Source organism: Mustela erminea, chromosome 9 (genome assembly GCF_009829155.1).
Source record: "Mustela erminea isolate mMusErm1 chromosome 9, mMusErm1.Pri, whole genome shotgun sequence".
NCBI lineage: Eukaryota > Metazoa > Chordata > Mammalia > Carnivora > Mustelidae > Mustela > Mustela erminea.
Window position 1 is genome coordinate 97023084 of NC_045622.1, and position 26172 is coordinate 97049255.

At 44.3% G+C, this 26172-nt stretch overlaps 1 protein-coding gene, 1 long non-coding RNA gene and 1 other non-coding gene across 10 annotated transcripts in view; 1 reads left to right on the forward strand and 2 right to left on the reverse strand.

The window, feature by feature from the left end:
- Positions 1 to 10689: 10689 nt before the first annotated feature.
- Positions 10690 to 14264, reverse strand: LOC116599226. Its single transcript, XR_004289288.1, has 3 exons — positions 13875 to 14264; positions 12664 to 12827; positions 10690 to 11036 (listed from the first exon to the last, which is right to left on the reverse strand). It is a non-coding gene; the product is annotated as an uncharacterized LOC116599226 (long non-coding RNA).
- A 3843-nt stretch (positions 14265 to 18107) lies between these two features.
- Positions 18108 to 18211, forward strand: LOC116600446. Its single transcript, XR_004289651.1, has one exon. It is a non-coding gene; the product is annotated as a U6 spliceosomal RNA (small nuclear RNA).
- A 316-nt stretch (positions 18212 to 18527) lies between these two features.
- AGBL2 (ATP/GTP binding protein like 2) overlaps positions 18528 to 26172 on the reverse strand; it is a 42154-nt gene continuing 34509 nt past the window's right edge. For 6 of the 8 annotated variants that reach the window (XM_032359018.1, XM_032359016.1, XM_032359013.1 and 3 more), the window contains 4 exons: positions 24397 to 24522; positions 23813 to 23920; positions 20962 to 21045; positions 18528 to 19262 (listed from right to left, as the gene is read on the reverse strand). In XM_032359018.1, coding sequence (XP_032214909.1) covers positions 19089 to 19262; positions 20962 to 21045; positions 23813 to 23920; positions 24397 to 24522 — 492 coding nt within the window. In that variant the 3' untranslated portion in view covers positions 18528 to 19088. Of the gene's footprint in view, positions 19263 to 20570; positions 20657 to 20961; positions 21046 to 23812; positions 23921 to 24396; positions 24523 to 26172 lie in introns of those variants that run through there. The other 2 variants (XM_032359014.1, XM_032359021.1) reach the window with 2 other exon arrangements.

The window sequence follows — 26172 nt, forward strand, 5'->3', positions numbered from 1 at the left end:
GCTTTTGATTCCTGGTTCTCCTTTGTATTTCAGTGATTCAGAAAACGTTTTATCTTCTGTTATTCAGTTTTTCTACCTAAGGATAACACTACTACCTACTTCTCAGGGTTATTTGTATGTATGCATTTGAGCAGGGAGGGGCAGAGAGCAAGGGAGATAATCTCAAGCCAACTCTGGTGTGACTGGGGAGCCAGGCCAGGGCTCAGTCTCACCACTAGAGATCATGAGGTGAGCCAAAATCAAAAGTCAGACACTTAACTGAGTCACCCAGGCACCCTTCAGGGTTATTACTGGCTGGCAAGTGGAATTATGCATAGGATATATATATATCCCATTTTATATATATATATATATATATATATATATATATATATATATATAATGGTAGCTTTTAGAATTATAAGAAACTTACAAGTTGCTTCTAACTAAATCCAGAAATTATTTAGACATCAATACAATTGATAACTAACAATAGTGTCTGACCAGACAATAATTACCAATAGAGGCCATCTACCAAGGGCACTCTTTATTCTTGCTTTTGTGCATTGGTGGTGCCAAGAAAATATCCACTGTCTGTCCCACTGATGCCTGTGGGCACTGAGAGGTAAAGAGCTTCTTGCCAGGATGCGTGGGGGTGGGGAATGCAGGCTGCTCTACCATATTCTCCAGTGGTGCAAAGCAGAAGCTACCCATAAAATTTTGGGAGAATGTACAAAAAAGGATCTGAAGTCAGTAGCATAGATAAGAGAAGTACAAAAGGTATAGGGTTGTTATATACAGCTGCCTGAGCTGTGTACTGTGCAACTCACAAAGACTAAGATCTGAGTAAGTGGCATTCCCTGATAGAGTTCACTATGGGGAGGTGTAGTTGATGATCCATATTCAAGTGGTGAGATGAATAAGTCAAGGGGAGCCTGGCAGGCTTGATCTCAGAGTTGTGAGTTCAAGCCCCACGTTGGGAGTAGAGATTACTTAAAAATAAAATCTTTAGGGGTGCCTGGGTGGCTCAGTTGGTTAAGCATATGCCTTCAGCTCAGGTCCTGATCCCAGAGTCCTGGGATCGAGTCCTGCATCAGGCTCCCTGCTCGGCAGGGAATCAGCTTATCCCTCTCCCTCTACTGCTCCTCCTACTTGTGCTTTCTCTCTGTGTGTCAAATAAATTTTAAAAATCTTTAAAAAATAATAAAATATGTTTAAAAAAGAAAGAAAGAAAAAGGAGAGTTGAAAGGGGCAGAACTAATTGGGAAGGGAAACAGAACTAGAACCACGGTGTCACTGAAGTCAAGAGACAAGGAAGGATGTGCAGGAGTGTCAAAAGCTGCCAAGAGGTCAATAATAATAATGAAGCCCAGTGAAAAATAAGTGGATTTGCCAGTGAACAGACTGCTGGGCTGGGACACAGCCTAACTTGCAAGAGAGATCAAGTGTTCTGTGACATTTCCCCCCCATTTTTTGATTCTGATTCTGCCACTTGCTAGTTGACAACCTTGGGCAAATCACGGAAGCTCTTTGTGCTGAACTTGGGATGAATAAGTCCTACTTCACTGGCTCGTTGTGAAAATTTCAAAAGCAACCTGGCATTCCCTACTCCCCCTTATTTTTCTCCGTAACCTTTATCACCATTCAAAGTATAATTTTTAAATGTGTTCCCCTGCCCCCAGCATTCTAGACTTGCATCCAAAAGGGCAGGGATTTTGTCCTTTTGTTCACCTCAGTATTCTCAGTGCCTAGAATAATACCAAGCACGTACAGGGCACTCAATACGTGTTTGTTGGAATAAATATCCCAGTGGAAACTTCTGGAATTTCTAGAGAGTGGGTGTCAGTTTCCTTTCCAAGCCCAGCCTGCTTGTCATTCCTCTGAGTTCCTTCATGTTCCTCAGTTAATTATAGATGAGATTCTATATCTCACAGTCCTTCCTCATATATGTTTTTAAATTGCCTTAGTTCTAACTAAAATACTTGTCTGTTGTCTCTTTTTTGAGAGAGAGAGAGAGAGCGAGAGAGAGCATGCATGAGGCAGGGAGGGGCAGCAGGAGAGGGAGAGAGCGAATCTCAAGCAGACTTCATGATGTGTATGGAGCCCATCATGGGGCTCAATCTCACAACCCTGAGATCTTAGCCAAAATCAAGAGTGGGACATTTACCAGTCTGAGCCACCCAGGCACCTGTCATCTGTTGTCTTTTTTTTTTTTTTTTTTATTTAAAGATTTTATTTATTTGACAGAGAGAGATCACAAGTAAGCAGAGAGGCAAGCAGAGAGAGAGAGAGAGAGGAGGAAGCAGGCTCCCTGCCCAGCAGAGAGCCCGAACTCGATCCCAGGACCCTGAGACCATGACCTGAGCTGAAGGCAGAGGCTTAACCCACTGAGCCACCCAGGCAGCCCGTCATCTGTTGTCTTAATTAGGATTTTCTTTTTTCTTATAACCTTTTTTTTTTTTTAAAGATTTTATTTATTCAACATTGAAAGAGAGATCACAAATAGACAGAGAATCAGGCAGAGGGAGAGGGGGAAGCAGGCTCCCTGCTGAGTAGAGAGCCCAATGTGGGACTCAATCCCAGGACCCTGGGATCATGCCCTGAGCTGAAGGCAGAGGCTTTAACCCACTGAGCCACCCAGGTGCCCCTGAACTACTTATTCTGATCAGAGGGTTGGGATATGTACTTTGGCTGATGCACAGGCCACATGCCTTCCTTTAGAGCTGAAATGCAGGTTATATCTAGTGGGGAGCCCACCCAAAGTACATGATTGAGTGGCACAGTTTCCCTGAAAGGGAAATTGAGGTGCTGAAATCAAAGGAAAGACAAATGGAGTTGTGAGAGGGGCTGAGAAAGTGGTGACGCCTTGCTGGGCCCTGGAGGCAGGTGGAGGAGGAGAAAATGCCAATGACCACTGGGCAGGGGTATTGTGTTTCTCACCACAATGTTGCTATGCGAATTACTGTGTAATGTATCGGTGCCATCTTAGCTTTTTATTGCTGTTATAATACAGTATCACAAACTTAGGGGCTTGAAATGACACAAATTTATGATGTCTCAGTTCTGGAGGTCAGAAGTCTGAAATCAGTCTTACAGGGCTAGAATCATGCTGTTGCCAGGGCTGTATGGCTTCTGGAGACTCCAGAGGAGAATCTGTTTCTTTGCCTTTTCTAGTTTCTAGAGGCTGCCTGTATTCCTTGGCCCGTGGCCCCTTGCTCCATTGATCCAACCTCTTCTTCTTCAGAGCTCCTTCTTCCGATTCTGATCTTCCTGCCTCCTTTTTATAAGGACCCTAGTGATTTAGGACTCATCCAGGTAACCCCAGGATAATCTTTTTGTCTTGAGATCAGTAATTTAATATGTTTGTAAAGTCCCTTCTACCACAACAAAGAATCATTATTGAAAAAAGCCTTTTTTAAGTCGACTCCATGCCCAGCATGGAGCCCAACATGGGACTTGAAATTACGACGCTGAGATCAAGACCTGAGTCAGACACTCAACTGAGCCCCAGGCACCCCAACAAAGAATTGTTGACCCAGAAGTCTATGGTGCTGAGAGTGAAACGCCCTGGTGTCAATGTACCTAATCTTTTTTTTTTTTTTTTTAAGATTTTATTTATTTATTTGACAGACAGAGATCACAAGTAGGCAGAGAGGCAGGCGGGGGTGGAGGGAGCAGGCTCCCCGCTGAGCAGAGAGCCTGATGCGGGGCTCAATCCCAGGACCCTGGGATTATGACCTGAGCCGAAGGCAGAGGCTTTAACCCACTGAGCCACCCAAGCGCCCCTCAATGTACCTAATCTTAACAATGACAACAGCACAATCACACATACGCCGCATAAGAATGCACAACTTGAATACTAAGCACATTTTATTTCAAACATCCTTTTTAGAGCCCTCACATATTTATATATATAGAGACTCCTCTATATATTTTAAATTCTTTAATAGTTTATCCAAGTATTATATGGGTTTACTTTATAAATCTAAACTTTGGATTCACCTGCAATTTACTCTGGTATATACTGATTTTTTTCCCCAAATATCTATCTACATGTTCCCAAAACTTGATTTTTAAAAAATTTTATTTTACGTAAGCTCCATGCCCAGGATGGAGCCCAGTGTGGATCTTGAACTCATGATCCTGAGATCAAGACCTGAGCTAAGATCAAGAGTGGATACTCAGCCAAATGAGCCACCTAGTTGTCCCTACCAAAAACTCTTTTTATTTTAAGTTGTTTTTTTTTTTTTAATTTATTTGAAAAAGATAGAAAGCACACAAGCAGGAGGAGTGGCAGGCATAGAGAGGGAGAAGGAGAAGCAGACTTCCCAGTGAGCAGGGAGTCTAACGTGGGGTTCGATCCCAGGACCCTGGGATTGTGACCTGAACTGAAGGCAGACGCTTAACGACTGAGCCACCCTGGCGCCCCTCTTTTTTAAATTTAATTTAATTTATTTATTTGACAGACAGAGATCACAAGTAGGCAGAGGCAGGCAGAGAGAGACAGGGAAGCAGGCTCCCTGCTGAGCAGAGAGCCCGATACAGGGCTCCATCCCAGGACCCTGAGATCATGACCAGAGCCGAAGGCAGTGGCTTAACCAACTGAGCCACCCAGGCGCCCCCCTACCAAAAACTCTTAATGAAGAATTCTTCCTCACTGATTTGAAGTGGCCCTTAATTATATATAATTTTTAATGCAGTGTGTTCTATTGTTGGACTTTCGTTCCCTCCCTCCCCTCCTCTGACTTTCCTTCTTTCTTTCCTTCCTTTCCTTCTTATGGTTGTTACTGTTTTCGTTGCTCTTCCTTGTTTCTTATTGCTGGACTTTCTTATTCATTGGCCTATGTATCTATTTGTAACCTAGTACCAAACTGCTTTAAATATTGGAGACTATGGTTTAATATCTGGTAGGGTCAATCTCTCATTATTCTTTGCTTCCAGAATTTTCCATCTTTTTAAAGTTTTTCATTTGAACTTCAAAATAAGCTTGCCCTAGCAAATTTGTAAATTAGTATTTTTGCTTGAAATTTAAATTCACATGAAATTAGCATTTGAAGTTAAAGAGAATTGACATATTCATGACATTTAGTCTTCCCATACAAGAATATTTCCATATGTCAACACTTTTGTGTTCCTGGCATTTAACTTTTTTCTTCTTTTGGACATTTCACATTTCTGATTTCACATTCTAGTTAAGTGTCACTTTTTCTTTGGATTTTATTTATTTATTTGAGAGAGAAAAAGGGAGCACACAAAGCAGGGGCAAGGAGTACAGGGGGAGGGAGAGAGAGCATCTCTCAAGCAAGCTCCATGCTGAGTGCAGAGCCAGACCTGAGGCTTGATCCCATGACCCGGAAACCATGACCTGACCAGAAGCCAAGAATTGGATGCTCAACCAACAGAACCACCCAGGCCTCCCAAGTCTCACATTGTTTTAAATGGCTATTGTAAATGGGGTCTTTTACTCCACTGTATTTCCTAATTGGCTGCTTCTATATATGAAAGATTTTAATTTTTTGGTATATAAATGTACATAGCTGAATCACTGAATTTTGTTTGTAATTGTTTTTCAGTTGATTCTCATGGGTTTTCCAATTGAGTTATATCATCTGCAAATATTATTTTTACTTTTACCCCCTTTACTGGAAATAAATATTTATTTCCCTTTTAAAAAAGATTTCTCTTTTTAAAAAGATTTTATTTATTTATTTGACGGAGAGAGAGAGAGAGATCACAGTGGGCAGAGAGGCAGGCGGACAGAAAGGGGGAAGCAGGCTACCCTGCTCCCCCGCAGAGAGCAAAATATTTATTTATTTATTTATTTATTTATTTTTAAAGATTTTATTTATTTATTTGACAGATAGAGATCACACGTGGCAGACAGGCAGGCAGAGAGAGAGAGAAGCAGGCTCCCCGCTGAGCAAAGAGCCCGACGTGGGGCTCAATCCCAGAACCCTGAGATCATGACCTGAGCCGAAGGCAGAGGCTTAACCTACTGAGCTACCCAGGTGCCCCTTATTTCTTTTTTTAAAATGATTTTATTTATTTATTTGAGAGAGAGAGAGAGAGATCACAAGTGGGCAGAGAGGCAGGTGGACAGAAAGGGGGAAGCAGGCTCCCCGCTGAGCAGAGAGCCTGATACTGGGCTCGATCCCAGGACCCTGAGACCATGACCTGAGCTGAAAGCAGAGGCTTAACCCACTGAGCCATCCAGGCGCCCCTATTTCTTTACCTTATTTGTTTAATTGAATTGGAAATTAACTCCAGAACAATACTAAGTAATAATGGTAACAGTGGACATCTTGTGTTTGACTTCATTGAGAATACTTCTTGTGTTTCCCAGTGAACATGATTCTAGGTTTTGAATTGAAAATATTTATGTTTGGGGTGCCTGTGTGGCTTAGTGGGTTAAGCCTCTGCCTTTGGCTCAGGTCATGATCCCAGGGTCCTGGAATTGAGCCCCATATTGGGCTCTCTGCTCGGCAGGGAACCTGCTTCCCCCTCCCCCTCTGCCTGCTTCTCTGCCTACTTGCTATCTCTCTCTCCGTCAAATAAATAAATAAAATCTTTTTTTAAAAAAAGAAAGAAAATATTTACATTTTATCATGGTAAGAAAGTATTCATCTCTTCAATTTTAGTGACTAAATTTACAAATATGAAATAGATGCTGAATATTACCAAAAGGCTTTTTAGCATCTTTAGAGACAGTCATACGGTTTTTATGCTTTGACCTAATAATACGGTGTTGGCTTCCTAGGTGAAATCTGAAACTGGCCCCCAGTATTCCGAGGGTGGGGAGAGACCAAAGAAAGAGGTGGGACAGCCCAGGCTGGTAGATGGCAGTTTTATGAGGGAACTTACATGTGAAGCTTGTCTACAAGACAAGTAGATCTCCACACCTGCCCAAAAGATTTTAAAAGCCTCTATAACATGATGAAGAGGGCCCTTCTCTGTGGCATTCTTTCCAAAACCCCATTACTCCAGTCAAATCACAAGGAACGTATCAGACCCAATTTGAGGACCATTCTACAAACTGTCAAAGTCATGGAAAATAAGAAAGCCCAAGGGCGCCTGGATGGCTCAGTCAGTTAGGGCTCCAACTCTTGGTTTTGGCTTGGGTCATGATTTCGGGGTCCTGGGATGGAGCTCCAAGTTGGGCTCTGTGCTCAGTGAGGAGTCTGCTTGAGATTCTCTCTTTCTCCCTCTGCCCTTCCCCCTGCTTGCACTCTCTTTCTCTCTCAAATAAATAGATAAATCTTCAAAGTAGGGGCGCGTGGGTGGCTCAGTGGGTTAAGCCTCTGCCTTCGGCTCAGGTCATGGTCTCAGGGTCCTGGGATCGAGCCCCGCATCGGGCTCTCTGCTCAGCAGGGAGCCTGCCTCCCTTCCTCTCTCTCTCTGCCTTCCTCTGCCTACTTGTGATCTCTGTCTGTCAAATAAATAAATAAAATCTTTTAAAAAATCTTCAAAGTAAACTTAACGCATTAAAAAGAAAAAATAAAGAAAGTCTGGGAAACAATCACAGGCAAGAGGAAGCTAAGGAGACATGATGACAAAAATGCAGTATGGTGTTCTGGATGAGATCTTGGAAAAGAAAAAGGACTTTAAAAAGCACTGAAGTCTGAAGAAAGTCTGGAGTTTAGTTAATAGTAATATACTGATGTTTTTCTGATTTTGACAGTTGGTCCACAGTAATGGGAGATGATGACATTAGGGGAAGCTGAAGAGTGAGGGATTTGTGGGAACTCTATTATCTTTGCGACTTTTTTTTTTAAGAATTCATTTTTTAAGGGCACCTGAGTGGCTCATTCAGTTAAGAGTCTGCCTTTGGCTCAGGTCATGATCTCAGGGTCCTGGGATCGAGCCCTGCGTCAGGCTCCCCGCTTAGTGGGGAGACTGCCTCTCTCTCTACCCTTCCCCCCTGCTTGTGATCTCTTACTCGTTCTCTCAAATAAGTAAAATCTTCCTTTTTTTTTTTAAGGTTTTATTTATTTGACAGAAAGAGACACAGCAAGAGAGGGAATACAAGCAAGGGGACTGAGAGAGGGAGAAGCAGGCTTCTCGCTGAGGAGGGGCCTGATGCAGGGCCCGATCCCATTCCAGGACTCTGGGATCATGACCCACACTGAAGGCAGATGCCTAACGACTGAGCCACCCAGGTGCCGCATCAAATAAATAAAATCTTAAAAAAAAAAGAATTTATTTTTAAGTAATCTCTATTCCCAACATGGGGCTCAAACTCACAACCCTGAGATCAAAAGTTGTATGTTCCACTGATATCAGAAATTGTTCCAGGGGTGCCTGAGTGGTTCAGTGGGTTAAGCCACTGCCTTCGGCTCAGGTCATGATCTCAGGGTCCTGGGATCGAGCCCCGAATCGGGCTCTCTGCTCAGCAGGGAGCCTGCTTCCCTCTCTCTCTCTCTGCCTGCCTCTCTGTCTACTTGTGATCTCTCTCTGTCTAATAAATAAATAAAATCTTTTAAAAAATTGTTCCAAACTGAAGAGGTTATAAAAAGAAGAAGAAGAAGAATATTTTCCCACTGGGCATTGTTAAGTGTGGTGGTTTGCCTGGATCTGCTGCTCTACAGCCTACAAAGTTGGACAAAGTTGGCACCAAAGGTGGCAGAGCTGGAAGATGGGAAGGCCCGGATCCCCGAGGATGCCAGTGAGCTGCTGAATAAATTACCCAGCCCTGGAGCAGACCTGCATCTGCACCACTTATTTCTGTGAAGCAGTCATCTCATTTTCTTTGAGTTTTGTTGTTGTTTTTCCCTTCCCTCTTGCAGATTGTAGATGAAATCCTTCTGGTTAAGAAGGGCAGCAAGTGCACCGACTGGTGCACGGAAGTGACCCAGGGGCTGAGGTGGGAGTCTGTGAGATGCAAAGGGAGGACTGGTGAGGTCTGCTTGGAAATAGCACCAAGACCAGGTGTGCGTAGTGGGCTAGTATTGAGCCGAGTCTTTTTTTTTTTTTTTAAGTTATTTATTTAGGTAATTTCTACACCCAACATGAGGTTCAGACCTACGACCCCAACATCGAGTCGCATGCTCTTCCACCAGCCAGCTAGGCTTCCCAGCTGAGCCTTTTTTTATTTTTATTTTTTAAATTAATTTATTTATTTGAGAGAGAGTGAGAGAGCAGAGGGCGGGGGAGGGGCAGAGGGAGAGCGAAACCTTCGCAGACTCCTCACTGAGCATGGAGCCCCATGCAGGGCTCCATCTTAAGATCCTGAGATCACAACCCAAGCCAAAACCAGGAGTCAGACACTTAACTGACTGCACCACCCAGGTGTCCCTGAGTCTTTTTCAAAAGTTGAGATATAATTGACATATAACTGAGCTGAGTCGTGAAAGGTGACAGGTGTTTGGGAAGTGGGCAAGGAGGGTGGGCGTGGAGGGAGCAGGGAGAGGCCGTTAATGTTTCAGGTTCATAAAGAACAGGCAGAACCCAGAGCTGGAGGCCGAGGGAGCTGTAGGGCCATGTCGGAGATGGATGGTCCTGCAGAAGAGAGGTGTCCTGCGAGGGGACCAGCGTGACCAGATTTGCTTGGTAAGGGGCTCCCCTTGGCCACTCTGTCAAAGAGGGTCAGGATCTGAAAGACTGGAGACTTGGAGACCAGGTTGAATGGTTTAGGACAACAGTGATAACCTGAAGTCCTCAGAAAGTTTATGGGAAGAGATTTCTGGATTTACTTATGAGGTAGAGTCCATAGGATGTGGTCTCTCACTGGATATGGAGGTGCAGGGGAGGGAGAAGTTATAAGCATGGTAAAAACAAAGGTGGTGGTGGGGTGCCTGGGTGGCTCAGTGGGTAAAAGCCTCTGCCTTCGGCTCAGGTCATGATCTCAGGGTCCTGGGATCAAGCCCCCTATTGGGCTCTCTGCTCAGCAGGGAGCCTGCTTCCTCCTCTCTCCCCCTCTGCCTACTTGTGATCTTTGTCTGTCAAATAAAATCTTTAAAAAATTAAAAAGGTGTTAGGGAGCAAGATAGGGGGTATAGAGGGAGGCTCTGGTTTAAGAAAAAGAAAACAGAATAATTTCACTTTGCCATGTTGCCTTTGAGGTCCAGAAGGGAACTAGGTGGACATGGAGGGGAGACAGTTGAATCTAGTGGTCTGGGGTATAGGAGAAGCCTGACTCAGCAGCATCATGGCATACATGTGCCGAGGGCAGGCGTAGATCACCCAGGTAGGGCATGTGGAGGGAGAAGCCCCAGAACCCCGGCGTACATTCAGGGAGCTAAGATTAAGTGGTATTGCAGAAGACAAGAGGCCATATTTCATAGCAAGATGAATATTCTAGAAGAGTGTTTGTCTAATAGAAATATAATGCCAGCCACATAATTTTAATATTTTCATATCTATACTAGAAAAGTAAAAAGAAACAGGTAAAGTTAATTTTAAAAAAATTTTAAAGATTTTATCTACTCATTTGAGAGAGAGGATAAGCAGGGGGGATAAGCAGGATAAGCAGAGAGAGAGGATAAGCAGGATAAGCAGACTCCCTGCTGAGCAGGAGGCTTGATCCCAGGACCCCAAGATCATGACCTGAGCCAAAGTCAGACACTTAACTGACGGAGCCACCCAGGAGCCAAAAGGTTAATTTTAATAATATATTTTATTTCACCTGAAATAGCCCCCCCAATTATTTCAACATGTAATCAATATAAAAATGTCAATGAGATCTTTTACAGTGTTTTTTTTTTTTTCTTGTACAAAGTCTTTGAAATCTGGTATTTACACCTACTGCACGTCTCAGTTGACCAGCCCCATTCGAAGTGTTCCGTGGCCACCTAACTGGACAGTTCCAGTGTGAGGCAGATCTAGGTTCAAATCCTCTCTCAGCCCAAATTTTCTCACCTGTGAAACAGGGTATCGTGGCTGTCTGGCATGTAGGGTAAAGTTCATGACGCATAGCAGTCCTCGAATCCACAGTGGTTTTTATGAAGGGAGGGGAGAGCTTTGTCATGGGGGCGGTGGAGGTGGTAAGGAATGGTTGGACGTTTTGTGTTTTCTTTAAAGATGGTAGAGGCTTGGTATGTTTTTAGGCTACAGGGAAGTTGCTGGTAAAGAGGAAGACAGAGGAAAGAAGGGATAAAGCAATGTTAGAACGTTTGAGAAGGTAACAGAGGGAGATGGAATTGAAAATTAGCCTTACACCCTAGCTGGGCACTTTTCTTCTCTGAGAACAAAGGGAAGGAAGCCAGGGTGGACAGGAGCAACGCTCACTAATGGGTCCTCATTGCGTTCTGTATGTAGAGCCCTCTCTGCACTGTGTGCATTTTCCCAACCCGTCCTGCCAGCTCCCCGAAAGGTGGGGCCTGCCAGTGATCCTGATGATAGCTGAGGAGATGGAGTCTATGAGGGTAACTTTCCTACGGTTATAGAGCTTGTGGAGCTAGCGTTTGAACCCAGGAATTCTGATGCCAGAGTCTAGATCCATCTTCCTGGCAGAATGTTCCTTATTTTGGTTTTGCCTTGTGTTTCTTTATGATTAGATTCAGGGTATGGATTTCTGACCAGAATACTACACAAGTGATGCCTCCTTTGCAAGCATCACATCAGAAGGTACGTGATGTCTCTCTGCCCCTCAGTGGCCACTCCGTCAAAGTGCGTCCAATTTCTCCAGTTCATAGTTAATCTTTTCCCTTTCAACTAACAATTTGAGTGGACACTTTCGATTGTATGTGTGTATGTATGTATGTATGTATTTGAGAGAGAGAGAGAGGTCGAAAGAGAGAATGAGGGTGAGGGAAGAGCAGAGAGAGAGGGAGAAGCAGACTCCCTGCTGAGTGGGGAGCCTGACATGATGCAGGGCTTGATCCCAGGACCCTGAGACCATGACCTGAGCTGAAGTCAGACACTTGACCAATTGAGTCATTTAGGGGCCCCTCGAGTGGACACGTTCAAACCTCCTCCTGCTCATCATCATGTTCCCTCCCAAATCTAGCCTCCATGGATGATGATTGTCCATTTCACGGCGAGGGCTACAAAACTCCAGCACTCCCCAACACCCCCCATTTGGCGCTCAGTGACATTCCACTTGAGCAAGAGCCTTCCTTTCTCTTCTCTTTCAGGACATGAATTCACTGATTCTGATTTTTTTCGATGTGGTACAATTTATTAGTGCCTTAAGCATTTTAGTGCCTAATATCCCAGATCTGGCTGCTGGCAGCCCCTTCAAAGCTGGCTCCTTTATCTTATGACATGCCTCCTTTTTATTATTTTTTTTAATACTTTCTTTTTGGCATAAAACAATGTTCCAGGCTCCTCCTCTCATATCTACAATGCCCCAGTCCTGGAATCAGCCATTTCTCTAAAACACTCTGCTACTGGGTTGCCTGGGTGGTTCACTCCATTAAGTGTCCAACTCTTGGTTTCAGCTCAGGTCATGATCTCAGGCTTGTGGGATCAAGCCCTGCATTGGGCTCTACACTCAGCTCGGAGTCACTTATGACTCTCTGCCTCTCTCTGCCCTTCTCCACCTCTCTCTCGTGCTCTCTCTAATAAATAAATAATATTTAAAAAAAAAAAAACCCTGATTCTTTTTAGGGGGAAATGGTATTAGAGAACAAGATCTCATGGCAAAATGTGCTTATTGCTAATGGAGTGGAATTGATTTTAGGCCCTTTTTGCAGACAGAGCTGAATATACATGCATACAGTATATACACAATAAGAATGTACTCACCCATACATAGTCTAGAAACCATGAGTCCACACTGATGTCTCCAATTCCAATCCATTGTCACAGTTTTTGTTTCCCTCCATTAAATGTGTTTCTTCTTCCAGATTGAGAACCCCGACTCTTTTAACATCAACACCTGTATTCATTTGCTCAGTCATATGATACGCCTAAAAGTCTCAGAATCATTTTGCTAATACCAGCACTAAACAAACCTACCAAAGATAGTTCAGAACTTGTTTGAATTTCTCTTCCCATTCCACCCCACCAGCAGCCACCAGTGCCTTCTTCCCCACCACCTCCTAGCAAGGTCAAGGTAATAGGGAGGGGCAGAGTGCTTAAGGAAATGGAGGGGGTGTGAACTAGTCCTGCAAGCGGGTGTGTGTGTGTGTGTGTGTGTGTGTGTGTGTGTGTAAACTTCAGTTTTCAGAAGCAGGAAGTTAGTTTCAGAGGCTGGACGGGATCCATGAGCTGGGGCCCCAGTTCACTTGAGGGCATGTTTTCCTGCAGCCATCTTGGCAGCCTGGGTGTAGGAGTAGAAGACAGATGGTTGGGATGGCTAGACTGATCCAACATTGGGGAACTACCAGGTGGATGTGGCAGAAGGACAGAGATGGAGGACTCCAGGGTGCTGGCAAGAGAGTGGTTGACATATGTGCCCGGCAGTCTGGGCTGAGTTGGGGAGGAAGTGAAGCCAAGAAGGAGAAAGGAGAGTCATTGGGGCTTGGGCTGGGCTGCGAAATTTCTAGTCACTGAATACCACCGTCTAGGAATAGCCAGTTCAGGGGACTGGAAGTACAGCTGGCTTGGACCAAATCTGGCAGGGGGCAAAATGGAAGGGGAAGGACTTTGAGCAACTGAAGAGCCTTTGTTTCCCCAAGGAGCAGAGGCTGAGAGGGGGGGACCACACTGGCCCTGGCTGAACAGAGAGGCTGTCTCAGTCACAATAGTGCCTGATCAACAGCTGTGAGAAATGTTCAAATAAATGTGATTTTGTAAAAATGAAGAGAACTTGGGGATTATTTCAGGACAGTCAATTTACTTTAAGGGCAGGAAACAGGTTGGGAGCTGTGAAGCCACTGTATTCCCTCCCCCAGCAGCCTGGGTGGGGTTCAGACCCAGGGGCTTTAAACTTAAGTTGATGGCTCTCTCTAACCCACTACCACATTCTGAAGCTAGCAGAATGTTTTAGTGCAGAACAAGTTTTGTTTTCCTACCTGGGTTTGAAGCAGGAGGGCAGGAATGGCGTCTGCTGGTGCATTCCTTCTGATGGATGGATCAGTGGGAAGAGTTCGTATCTTAGGGAAGAAGGGTCCCAGGGAGTCTGAATTTCCAAGTAGCGTTATTTCTTTTTATATTCTTGGGGATCTTCCTTTCTTTTGACTCTTATTAAAGCAAGCATTACTCTGGACATGTGGTGTAGGCTTTGTCATCAGAGCTTTGTCTGTAGATAGACTAATTAAAACAGTGCTGTTCCAGGCACCTCGGTGGCTCAGTGGGTTAAGCGACTGACTTCCACTCAGGTCATGATCTGGGAGTCCCCTATCCAGTCCAGCAGCAGGCTCCCCCTCCCCTCTCCCCTCTCATGCTCTCTTTCACTCTCTCTCAAATAAATAAATAAATAAAATTTAAAAGCAATCCTTTTCTGAACCCAGTTTCACAAGGAAGATTGTTTCTCACAGACCAAATGACTTGGCTACACAAAGTTAAGCTGGAACCCACTTAAAGGGGAAAATTAATTCAGAGCTTCCTTTTATTTGATCAGGCAGCATCAAGGTGAAAAAAAGGGGACGAAGATGCTGGGCCTCATCAAGCATTAACAGAGGTGGGCTTATCTGCCCCAGGAATATTCCATTAAGAAATAGGTCCCTGGTGGAATGTAGCTCAGCTAAACCCAGCCATGCCTTATAGTTTGCCTTTGTAGCTTAAAGGACAGAGTAAGCTTTGTGGCATCAAAGGTATCCTGTGCAGAAAGTGCCAAGTCTCTGAGCTCTGGAAACATCTCTGCTATCCTAGGGAATGAAAGCACAACTAGTCTGAGAACAGCCTGGAAAACCAGAAGTAGCAGTTTTATTTCTGCAAAGCAGACCCTTTTGTGTGGCATTTTTTTTTTTTTAAAGATTTTATTTATTTGACAGAGAGAGATCACAGCAGACAGAGAGGCAGGCAGAGAGAGAGAGAGAGAGAGAGAGAGAGAAGCAGGCTCCCCGCTGAGCAGAGAGCCCGACACAGGACTCGATCCCAGGACCCTGAGATCATGACCCGAGCTGAAGGCAGCGGCTTAATCCACTGAGCCACCCAGGCGCCCTTGTGTGGCATTTTTGCTGAAAGCTGGGATCAACATTGGTGACATCACTAAGCCAGAGATCACCGGTAGTATCGAGTGGCCAGGTACCAGGAGATCTCCAAAATTCTTACACTGTTTTTAAATTAAAATTTTTTTAAAGATTTTATTTTTTTATTTATTTGACACACAGAGAGAGATCACAAGTAGGAAGAGAGGCAGGCAGAGAGAGAGGGGGAAGCAGGCTCTCTGCCGAGCAGAGAGCCCAATGTGGGGCTCGATCCCAGGACCCTGAGATCATGACCTAAGCCAAAGACAGAGGCTTAACCCTCTGAGCCACCCAGGAACCCCTGTTGCACCTTTTTAACGACAAATGGAAAAAACAAACATGCACCTAGATTTTTTTTTTCAAGGAGCCTATATGTCCATACAGAGTTCCTGTATCTAATGTTCTACCACAAACTTAAGGGGAATGCTAACTGTCATCACCTTACTTGTTTGGAATTGTTTCTGCCACTTCTTTTTTTTTTTTTTTTTAAAGATTTTATTTATTTATTTGACACAGAGAGATCACAAGCAGGCAGAGAGGCAGGCAGAGACAGAGGAGGAAGCAGGCTCCCCGCTGAGCAGAGAGCCCGATGCGGGGCTCGATGCGGGGCTCGATCGCAGGACCCTGGGATCATGACCCGAGCCGAAGGCAGCGGCTTAACCCACTGAGCCACCCAGGCGCCCCTGTTTCTGCCACTTTTAAGAAGTGTCCCTTCTCCAAAGACAGAAAGGAATATTGACACAGGACCTCAATAGTGACCACATGGTCCCCAAAATAAGACTTCTAAAGAAAACATGTTCACCTGAAATCCGTCTTGAGTCTTAAATGCTATCTGTGACTATGCATTTAACTTATAAAGAAAACAGAGTATGAAATACATTATTTTTCCCTTTTCCGTTAAAAAAATATGTATATATTTTAATAATCTTTATGCGATTCAAACTCACAACCCTGAGGTCAAGTCACATGTTCTACCACTGAGCCTGCTAGGCACCACCCCCTCACCCTAACCTTTTTCGACAACTGTTGATTGTCAAGTTGATCTTGGTCTCTGACCTGACTAAAATGCTCTTTTTTCTACTTTTCCCTGATTCCATTCTCCTGATTCACTCTTAGTGATCAAGATGCTTTGGGTTGTTTGTCCTGTAGCATTTGTGATGTTCACACAGAATCAATTAGTTTATCATTTTCAACTTTCCAGCTCTAGGCACCCCTCACAGCTTCCTACCAATAGCACAATGAGGGGCACCTGGCTGGCTCAGTCGGTTAAGCATCTGCTTTCAGGTTCTAGGATCGAGTCCTGCATCTGGCTCTCTGCCCCACGGGGAGCCTGCTTCTCCCTCTCTTTCTGCCTGCTGCTCCCCCTACTTGTGCCCCCTCTCTCCCATTCTCTCTAATAAATTAAAAAAAAAAAAGGACAATGAGAAATGACTGGCATTCGGCTGCCAGAGGCTGCAGCATGTAAATACCAGGTGGGCGCTTCTTCCTAATCACGGGAGCAGGAAAGCTTGCCTCTCTTCTAAAGAAAACATGTAGCTGCTCCTTTGCAGGGCTGTGCGTTGAGCAGGGCTCAGCTCAAACCGCACCACTTTTTGGCAATTACCAGATGTGGAGGCTGTGCCTGGACTGCATGGATTCTCTCCTTTTGCCCCTTCAATATCTTAGCACCCAAACCACATCTCAGGAAGCTTTCCCTCCGGCCCCCACCTCAGGAAGTTTTTTCCTTTCAAAAAGTACTTAAAGGGGTTCCTGGGTGGTACAGTTGGTTAAGTGTCTGACTCTCGACTTCAGCTCAGGTCATGATCTCAGGGTCGTGATTCTGAGCCCCGTGTTGGGCTCCGTGCTGACCATACAGTGAGCTCGAGATTCTCTCTTTCCCTCTCCCTGCCTCTCTCCCAACTCGTGCTCTCATTCTTTCAAATACAATCTTTTTTTTTTTTTTAAGATTTTTAAATTTATTTATGTGACAGACAAAAATCACAAGTAGGCAGAGAGGCAGGCAGAGAGAGAGGAGGAAGCAGGTTCCTTGCTGAGCAGAGAACCTGATGCGGAGCTCGATCCCAGGACCCTGGGATCATGACCTGAGCTGAAGGCAGAGGCTTTAACCCACTGAGCCACCCAGGTGCCCCTAAACTCTTCTTTTCTTTTTTTTTTTAAGAATTAAAAAAAATCTAATCACAACCCCACAGATCTTGATTGCTTAAGCAGACAGAATTTCATCACTCCATCACTCCAAGTAGTCTAATGGGTGAAGTACAAAAAATATTACGATTCTATTCTATACATTATTACCAACTCACTATGACCAATCATCTCAGACCATAAAATCCTCAGTGTTGAATATAAAAGGGCATGGTTTATGAAAAATAAATTCCGGGATCCCTGGGTGGCTCAGTTCGTTAAGCGACTGCCTTCAGCTCAGGTCATGATCCCAGGGTCCTGGGATTGAGTCCCACATCAGGTTCCCTGCTTGGCAGAGAGTCATTTCTCCCTCTGACCCTCCCTTTCCTCGTGCTCTCTCTCTCTCAAATAAATAAAATCTTAAAAACAAAACAAAACAGAAAAAGAAATTCCGTAAGTTCTGAGGAAGAATCTGATCACATATTCTGATTTTTTAAAGATTAACTTATTTTATTTTTTAAGATTTTATTTTAAAATTTATTTTAGAGATAAAGAGAGTGCATGAGAGGGGGGAGAAGCAGAGGTAGAGGGACAAGCAGATTCCGAGCTGAGCATGGAGCCGGATATGGGGCTCAATCTCAGTCTTAGATCATGACCTGAGCTGAAATCAAGAGTCGGAGGCTTAACCAACGGAGCCACCCCAGGGCCCCTGCATATTTTGGGTTTTTATTCCAAAAATATCATCATACTGGGATACTTTTTACAAACTTTCTCCAAAATTATTTGAAGCAAAAACAAGTATTTCCGAACAACTTTCAATGGTTGGCCCTCAGCAGTTTGTAACTGTTTAGGGACTTGTCCTTGAAAGATACCCTCTTAGGGACAAAGGTGGGGTTTTGGCTGTTTGCTTTCTAGATACCTAAAATGCTGGGTTTTCGGGTGTGAGTTTAGGTTTTAGCATGTGAGTAAGGTATGGAACAGGACAAGGGCAGACACCTGCTTTGGCAGTACATATACTCAAGGAGATACAGATACTGGGAAGAGTAGCATGACCCCTGCAGAAGGAAGACATGAACATTCGTGAAATGTTCCCTATTAGAAACCAAACCAAACAACAACAAAGAGCTTGGGCCGATATCATCACCTTGAAAAACATTCACGTAGTGTGTGAGGCGGGATGTGGGGTGGACAGTATTCGGGAGCTCTCTGAGCTATGTCCTCAATTTCTCTGTAAATTTAAAACTGTTCTCAAAATAAATTCTATTAATTAAAAAAAAATAGACGCAGACACTGGAATTGTGGACATGACAGGCTGCAGTCGACAGGCTGTGCTTGCTGCTCACGAGAGAGATAAAAATATAAAACACCCGTTCATGTAAGGTGATGCAGTAACAGATCAAAGGAAACAACTGGCTAGAGAGAAAGAATTTTAATCAGTGGGCTAGAAAATGTACGTAACTGTGTTGAACATAATATATGTCATACTAAACTCAGGCTAATACATGAATTGTTGTCTCTGTGTGGTAACACCTCATCAGGAGCAAACCTGATAAATCACTAACTGACCATTCGGTGCTAAAAAGCTTTGATGCAACACTTTTTTTTTTTTTTTTTTTAACAAAGCACACTCCCAGAATATGTTTAAAATAGAATCTGAGCTCTTAAAATTGATTTGCGCATAATTTTAGAGAGAATGTCTATTGGTTAAAGTGAGGTATATCTGGGCTGTAGGTTCATGAGCACACACTTCAATTTCTGACAAAGGAAGCTTTTCTCAACATCATAATAAAATTTTACTTTATGAGAAAAGTAATCTAATGCATGAGGTATGTATCAGGAGGGCACGCAGGCAACGCAAGCACACAGCATAAGGTCAGTGCACAATGAACACGCCACACAGTATACTGTAAGTGAACGTAGCTCCCAGTCGTACAACTCCCCTCATTACAGAACGTGTCTCACCCAAAACGTGGCAGCTTATGGGTATGTGTATATGTGCAAGGATGGGTACACTGTCATGGCGGCGCGGCCTCTCCTTGTGGCAGGATATCTGTTCCTGGACCAGCTTGGCTTCATATCTGGAACCGGCTCTTGGCTGGGATTTGTGCTTCTCTTTGGAGAGCACGACACTGTGAATCCTGGCTTCTCTGTCTGTGCAAACAAGATATAAAAGTTGAGTCACTTTAGGTTGCTATTTCTAAAGTTACAGTTAGGGCTGGGTTGGTTTTATAAGGAGTTAGTGAGAAGTATTTGCATTTCCCCCCAAATACTGAAGTAGAAAGTAGCTGATGTTCCAGGGCAGAGAGGAGTCCAGCATTTGCCTTCAGAGAGCCGAAGAAAGGTCCTTAATGGCCCATAGTTCCATGTCTGCATTTCATAAACTCTAAAGACATTACACAAAGAGAAGAACTTGATCTACAAAAGAGGAGATTGCCCCACTGTTTGTGACTCTGCTTATTCACTATGTGAGTTAAATGCCTATGTCTCCGCTAGAGAAATGTTCCACCAGAGAATGGAGGTAAGGACACCTGGGTAGCTCAGTTGGTTAAGCGTCTGCCTCTGTCTGCCTTCTGCTCCGGCCATCAACACAGGATCCTGGGACGGAGCCCTGTGTCAAGTTCCCTGCTCAGTGGGAGTCTGCTTCTCTCCATGCCCCTCCCCTGCTCATGCTCTCTCTCTCTTAAACAAATAGAGAAAATAAAAAAAAAAAAAAAAAAAAAAGAAGAAGAAGAAGAAAATGGAGGCAAAGGTAAAAAAAAGCCTGGATGGCATTCCCCTGCTACATTGGGTTTAACTGAATCCCTGGTTGCATGTTGCAGCCTAACTGGCAGGTTCTGAGGATGGGTGGGATGTGGCTTGAGCAACGTGGAGACCTCCTGTAGTGAATGCCTACGGGACGTTGGGGGGGGGGCGGGCCCTCCAGTGGGCAGCTGGAGGTTCACCTGCCTGTCAGGGCAGAAATCCTCCTTGATTTGAATTTACCTACACCTGTCTTCCCACTGCTCTCCAGGCTCTGTGATGCCATGGTTATCGAACTATAGATCTTCCACCCCTCCTAGAGGATGGCTGCCTTAAGGGAGGGATCCTGTCTCAGTCCTCAGGGGTCCCGCATCTTGGAGGGTCTCCAGAGGATACTGACGGATCTGAGAAGTCCCGAACAGCAGCCTTGGGAAGACAGCAGTGACCTCCCCATGGGAGAACTGTCCATTCTCTCTCTGGTAGACACACGTGAGTCCAGGGGTTCTCAATCTTTGTTCCCCCAGGGTTCACATGAGCCACACCCTCCCACAGACTCCCCAGGGCTCTCTGACATGACAGCTTCTTAGCTGTTTCTCCACCTCTTTCCCTCCTTCTCAGGAAAGAAAACGCAAATGCAAATGAGCAAGAGGGATGTTATTAGAGGGATGAATACAAGCTCATTCTAACTTACTCCTTTAAAAAAGCAAATCATTCACAAACCTCGGTACGGAACACGCTCTGGTAACTGTGGGCATGAGGCACACCTCACGATGGATGGCGGCACCCCGGGTTCTTGTTAACATCTCCTAGGGTCGAGAACCGCTGCGTTATTCACTCTCTGCTGCCACGGACTTACAGAGTGACAGCCACCTAACAATCGTTCGCTAAAATGAAACTAAATTCTCCAGGGCTAGAGGTAGGATTCCTCCCGTTCCTGTGGCACCCTGTGGGCTGTTTTCCTTGACGGTCGGGTGGCTTAGATGTTCACCTGAGCGGAGCAAATCCTAAGAGGTGAAACTGTGGGCTGTGGCTCACTCCCCCTCCTGATCATGTCACACACTTGAAAGCCAAGTCGGATTAGCTGCTGGCGTCCACACAGAAGGGGAAATACCTGCATCCTCTCTTTATTCTTCGTCAGAATCAAGGAGGTCATTTTCGATGGGTCCAGGGAGCTGCCTTTGTCTCTCCCATGTAGCTGTGGCGGAGACAAACGAACACATTTTCAGTAACGTTTCCACTTGCACAAGTGTCACTACACAGAATAGACACCGACAGTTTTTATTCCTGCGTGATAAGTCATCACAGTACTGTAACACGAAAAGAGAGGCAAGCCACAGAGGAATAATAATTCAAGGAAAAGCAGGAAACTAATATTCATGGAGTTGCCTACCATATGGCAGGCACTTGACACACAGTTTTACATCGAACTTTCTCAACAATGTTTATGATGCATGTATTATTACCCCAATATTTTAGATACAGAAACCAAGTCCTGGAGTGGTTAAGTAGCTCATGAAAAGCGATAATAAGGCTGGAATTTGAAGTCAAGACAGACTTGAAAGCTGTGCTCTTGCCGCCATCACACTAGACACTGAACAGCGCTCAGTGCGGGCCGTGCTCTGTGGGGGTTCCTCAGTGTAACACCGTGGGACCACTTTAGATCCCTGCAAACCAAGGGTAGTATTTGGCTTGAGAAGGGCCTGTTTCCCACCCTATCCACTAAGAGTTATCTACTAGTATACCAAAACTTAAAATTTTTTTTAACTTTTTTATTTTTAGTGATCCCTATGCCCAACATGGGCATGACCCCAAGATCAAGTGTGGCATGCTCTTCTGATTGAGCCAGGCCAGGGGCCCCACCAAAGCTTATTTTTAGACATAAAAAACCCAAAGGAGCACCTGGGTGGCTCAGTCGGTTGAGCATCCAACTCTTTTTTTTTTTTTTTAAGGTTTTTATTTATTCGATAGAGAGAGACACAGTGAGAGAGGGAACACAAGCAGAGGGAGTGTGAGAGGGGGAAGCAGGCTTCCTGTTGAGCAAGGAGCCCGATGCGGGGCTTGATCCTGGGACCCTGGGATCACGACTTGAGCTGAAGGCAGAGGCTTACCCCACTGAGCCACCCAGGTGCCCCGAGCATCCAACTCCTGATTTTGGCTTAGGTCATGATCTCAGGGTCGTGCAATCAAGCCCCACATCAGGCTTTGCGCTCAGCAGGGACTCTGCTTGAGAGTCTCTCTCTCCCTCTCCCTCTGTACCTCCCCTTGCTTTCTCTCTCTTTCTCTCTCAATCTAAAATAAATAAATCTTAAAAAACTCAATCCAGCAAGGGTTTTAGAGCCACACAATTCCAAAGTACTAAAAAAATGACTGGGCACCTTTCCTCTGTGCCCCTACTTCATCCTACTCTGTGATATAATTTCCTGCTTCCTTGTTAAAATCTCCAGTAGACTCCAAGGTCCCTAAGGCAGAGATAGTGTTTTGTTCAATGCTGCATTCCCGGCACTCAATAGCAGGTGAAGCATGTAGTGGTAACACAGTTCAATTTGTTGACCAGAGGGATAGACAGAGGATGCAGCAGCCTGTTCTTATGTTCTAGGTGTAAAATCACAAATCACCAGTGCCTGTTAGACTTCAGTAGTGTCTAATCCAAAGCAGTTTTAATGTCCCCAGTAATTTTAAGATTTCCCTGCTCCTGGTGGCATTGACAAGAGGGTGACATAGATGGAGGCCTATTGTATTCTTCAGCCGGTGGAAGGGACCTGCTAATTGGAAAAATCAGAGAACCCGCAACAAAGAGTCCAAGATGGAACAGGATAGAGAACTCAGAAATAAACTCATGCCTATATAATCCATTAATTTTTTATAAAAGAGCCAATATATACAATGGGGAAAAGATGGTCTCTTCAATAAATGGTATTAGGAAAAATAGATATCCACATGCAAAAGAATTAAACTATACCCCATCTTGTACCATACACTAAAGTCAACTCAAAATGGATTAAAAACTTAAACTGAAGCCCCAAAACCATAAAACTCCTAGAAGAACACTGAGGGGATAAGTATCTTGATATTGGCCTTGGCAATGATTTTTTTGGATTGGACACCAAAAGCAAAAATAAACAAGTGAGACTACATCAAACTAAAAACTTCTGCACAGCAAAGGAAATCATTAACAAAATCAGAAGGCAGGGGTGCCTGGCTGGCTCAGTTGAGAGCATATGACTCTGTGAGTTCAAGTCCCATGGTTGGGGTCGAGATTACTTTAAAAAAATTTTTAACCCTGGGGCACCTGGGTGACTCAGTAGGTTAAAGCCTCTAACTTCAGCTCAGGCATGATCCCAGAGTCCTGGGATCGAGCCCCACATCGGGCTCTCTGCTCTGCGGGGAACCTGCTTCCCCTTCTCTCTCTGCCTGCCTCTCTGCAAACTTGTGATCTCTGTCAACTAAATAAATAAAATCTTTTAAAAAAATTTAACCCCCCTAATAAAACCAAAACCGAAAGAAAACCTATGGAATGAGAGAAAATATCTGCAAATAGTGTTATTCAGTTTTAAAAAAGGAGAAAATCCTGCCATTTGTGACAACATGGATGAACCTAGAGGGCATTATGCTTAATGAAAGTGGCAATAGAGAGAAAAACACCACATGGTATCACTTATGTGTGGAACCTAAAAAAAAAGATCAAACTCATAGATACAGAAAGTAGAATGGTGGTTGCTGGAGAGTGGGGGAAATAGGGAGAAGATGGTAAAAGGGTATAAACTTTCAGTTATTAAAGAAAAAAGAGTAATTACTTGAGGTGGTAGATGCGCTAATTAACTCAGGTGGGAACCCTCTCATGACGCGTAAATATATCAAATACCACATTGTACACTTTAAATATATTACCCAAAAAAAGTTCTGATAGATTTTCCATGAAAGAGTTTAAAAAAAAAAAAAAAAAAAGCAAGCAAAACTACTACCTCATTCAACCTTGGTTTTTCATTTCGCATCGCGGAAGAACTGGCATTCTCTGAATTTCTGAAAAAGGTAGGCTGCTTTTGCAGAGTAGAAGCAAACCCTGCCCTTTCCTGGAGGGATTGAATGCAAAGAGAATATTTTCAACTGATCCACTGCAATTACTCTACCCAATTCACTCAACAGTAAAACTTCCATGTCTGAAAGCATTTTCATCGTTAGGAAGCAGGGGACGTGGAGTGGGGATGGTAGCTGGGAGGAGACTGGGAAGTTGCCCAGCCTCCTTATACTGGATGAGGCCGGACACCCCAGCTACCCAGCAAGCCTTGACTGGCTCCAGCCACCACTGCTCCGGTAACCACCATGGTCAAAACCCATGCCAGAGTGTAGTATAGAATCGGTGGGCCAAGGCTGAGATCTGCTCAGAGATGTCCAGAAGACTCATGGAAGAGCTCTGAACTCAAATTAGCTTCCTTCTACCCCATTCCCCATTCCCTTTGGTTTAGAGTAAACTTTATCTCCTTGTCCTGCTCCCTCCATGGAATGCTCTTTGACCAGAAGGTAGAGGTAGGCAATAGAGCCTTCTTACCGGGATATCTTCCGTTAACTTTAACTCCCTCATCAAATTATTTTTCTGATACTGTTCATTTCGCTGTTTCCTCGTCTGAAGTGGCTTCTTTTTTTTCTTCTTATACATCTTCTTTTTTTGATTCACCTATTCCAGAAAGCACAGAGAAAGTCGTCACTGGGGATTCCAGAAATAAGGGCACCCACAGGGAGACCGCTTCTACCCGACACTCAAGCCACAACTGCTGACCCAGTACGTGGGCCCCGTGGTGTTTGTAACTGAACAAACAGTTCGGTTACCTCTGTAGCAGAATCCACTCCCCATTTAACATCCCCAAATCCTACTACTATAGGCATACTGCCAAAGGGGCACCTACACCAATAACCACATATCTGTGTTTCACAACATAAAACCAGATTACTTATGGCAATAATGTCAGCTACAGATAATATTATTAAGTGTGTGGTTAAAAGATTCAGTTTGGCTGGGGCCCCCGGGTGGTTCGGTCAGTTAAGTGCCCAACTCCTTTAGCGTTAGTCGTGATCTCAGGGTTATGGGATTGAGCCCCTTGTTAGGCTCCGTGCTGGGTGTGGAGGAGCCTGCTTAAGATTCTCTCCCTCCGGCTCCCTCTGGCTCTTCCCCCATGCCCCACCCCTGCTCACCCTCTCTCTCCCTTAAAAAAAATTTTTTTTTAATTTAAAAGATTCAGTTTGGCTATTACCGTGAGGTGGCTTTACTAATTAAGCAAGTGAAGCTCAGGACCAATTATCTGGGGACCTATGGTGTGGTGAAGCTTATACTGATGTTGTAAATCCAGCTGAAAAACTTACAGGGTCCGGTCTGATTTGGTTGCCTCCACCTGACTCAGCCTCCAGCTCAACTTATGATGGAGCTATTTCTTTCTTTCTTTCTTCTTCTTTTTTTTTTTTTTATGATGGAGTTATTTTTTTTTTAATGATGGAAATATTTCTTTCTTTTTTTTTTAAGATTTTATTTATTTATTTGACAGAGATCACAAGTAGGCAGAGAGGCAGGCAGAGAGAAAGGGGGAAGCAGGCTCCCCGCTGAGCAGAGAGCCTGATGCGGGGCTCAATCCCAGGACCCCGGGATCATGACCTGAGCTGAAGGCAGAGGCTTAACCCACTGAGCCACCCAGGAGCCCTCCGATGGAGATATTTCTTAATGCAACTAGGAAATCATGTGCATAACAAACTATAACAAATATTTTGTTGTTTGTAAAGCTTTTATATCATCTACATAAGAAAAAGCCTGTGAATAAGATGGGACAAAATACAATATATGGAAGTATTAAAAACTATCTACAACTACATGAACAGAGAAACACTTTTTAAAAATGTATGGGTCAGGCTGCCTAGATGGCTCTGTTAGTGGAGCATGCAATTCTTGATCTTGGGGTCATGATTTCGAGCCCCATGTTGGGTATAGAGAAAGAAGTATAAAAATAAAATCTTGAATAAATAAATAAGTATGGGTCATTTTTAACAACCCCTATTTCTTTTTTCTTTTTTTTTTAAGATTTTATTTATTTATTTGACAGAGAGAGAGATCACAAGTAGGCAGAGAGGCAGGCAAAGAGGGAGAAGCAGGCTCTCTGCCAAGCAGAGAGCCCGATGTGGGGCTCGAACCCAGGACCCTGAGATCATGACCCAAGCCGAAGGCAGAGGCTTAACCCACTGAGCTACCCAGGTGCCCCAACAACCCCTACTTCTTAAGATGGTTTTCACTTTTAAAGTTTTTTTTCATTTTAGTGAACTTTGTAATAAACATGGAATCCTC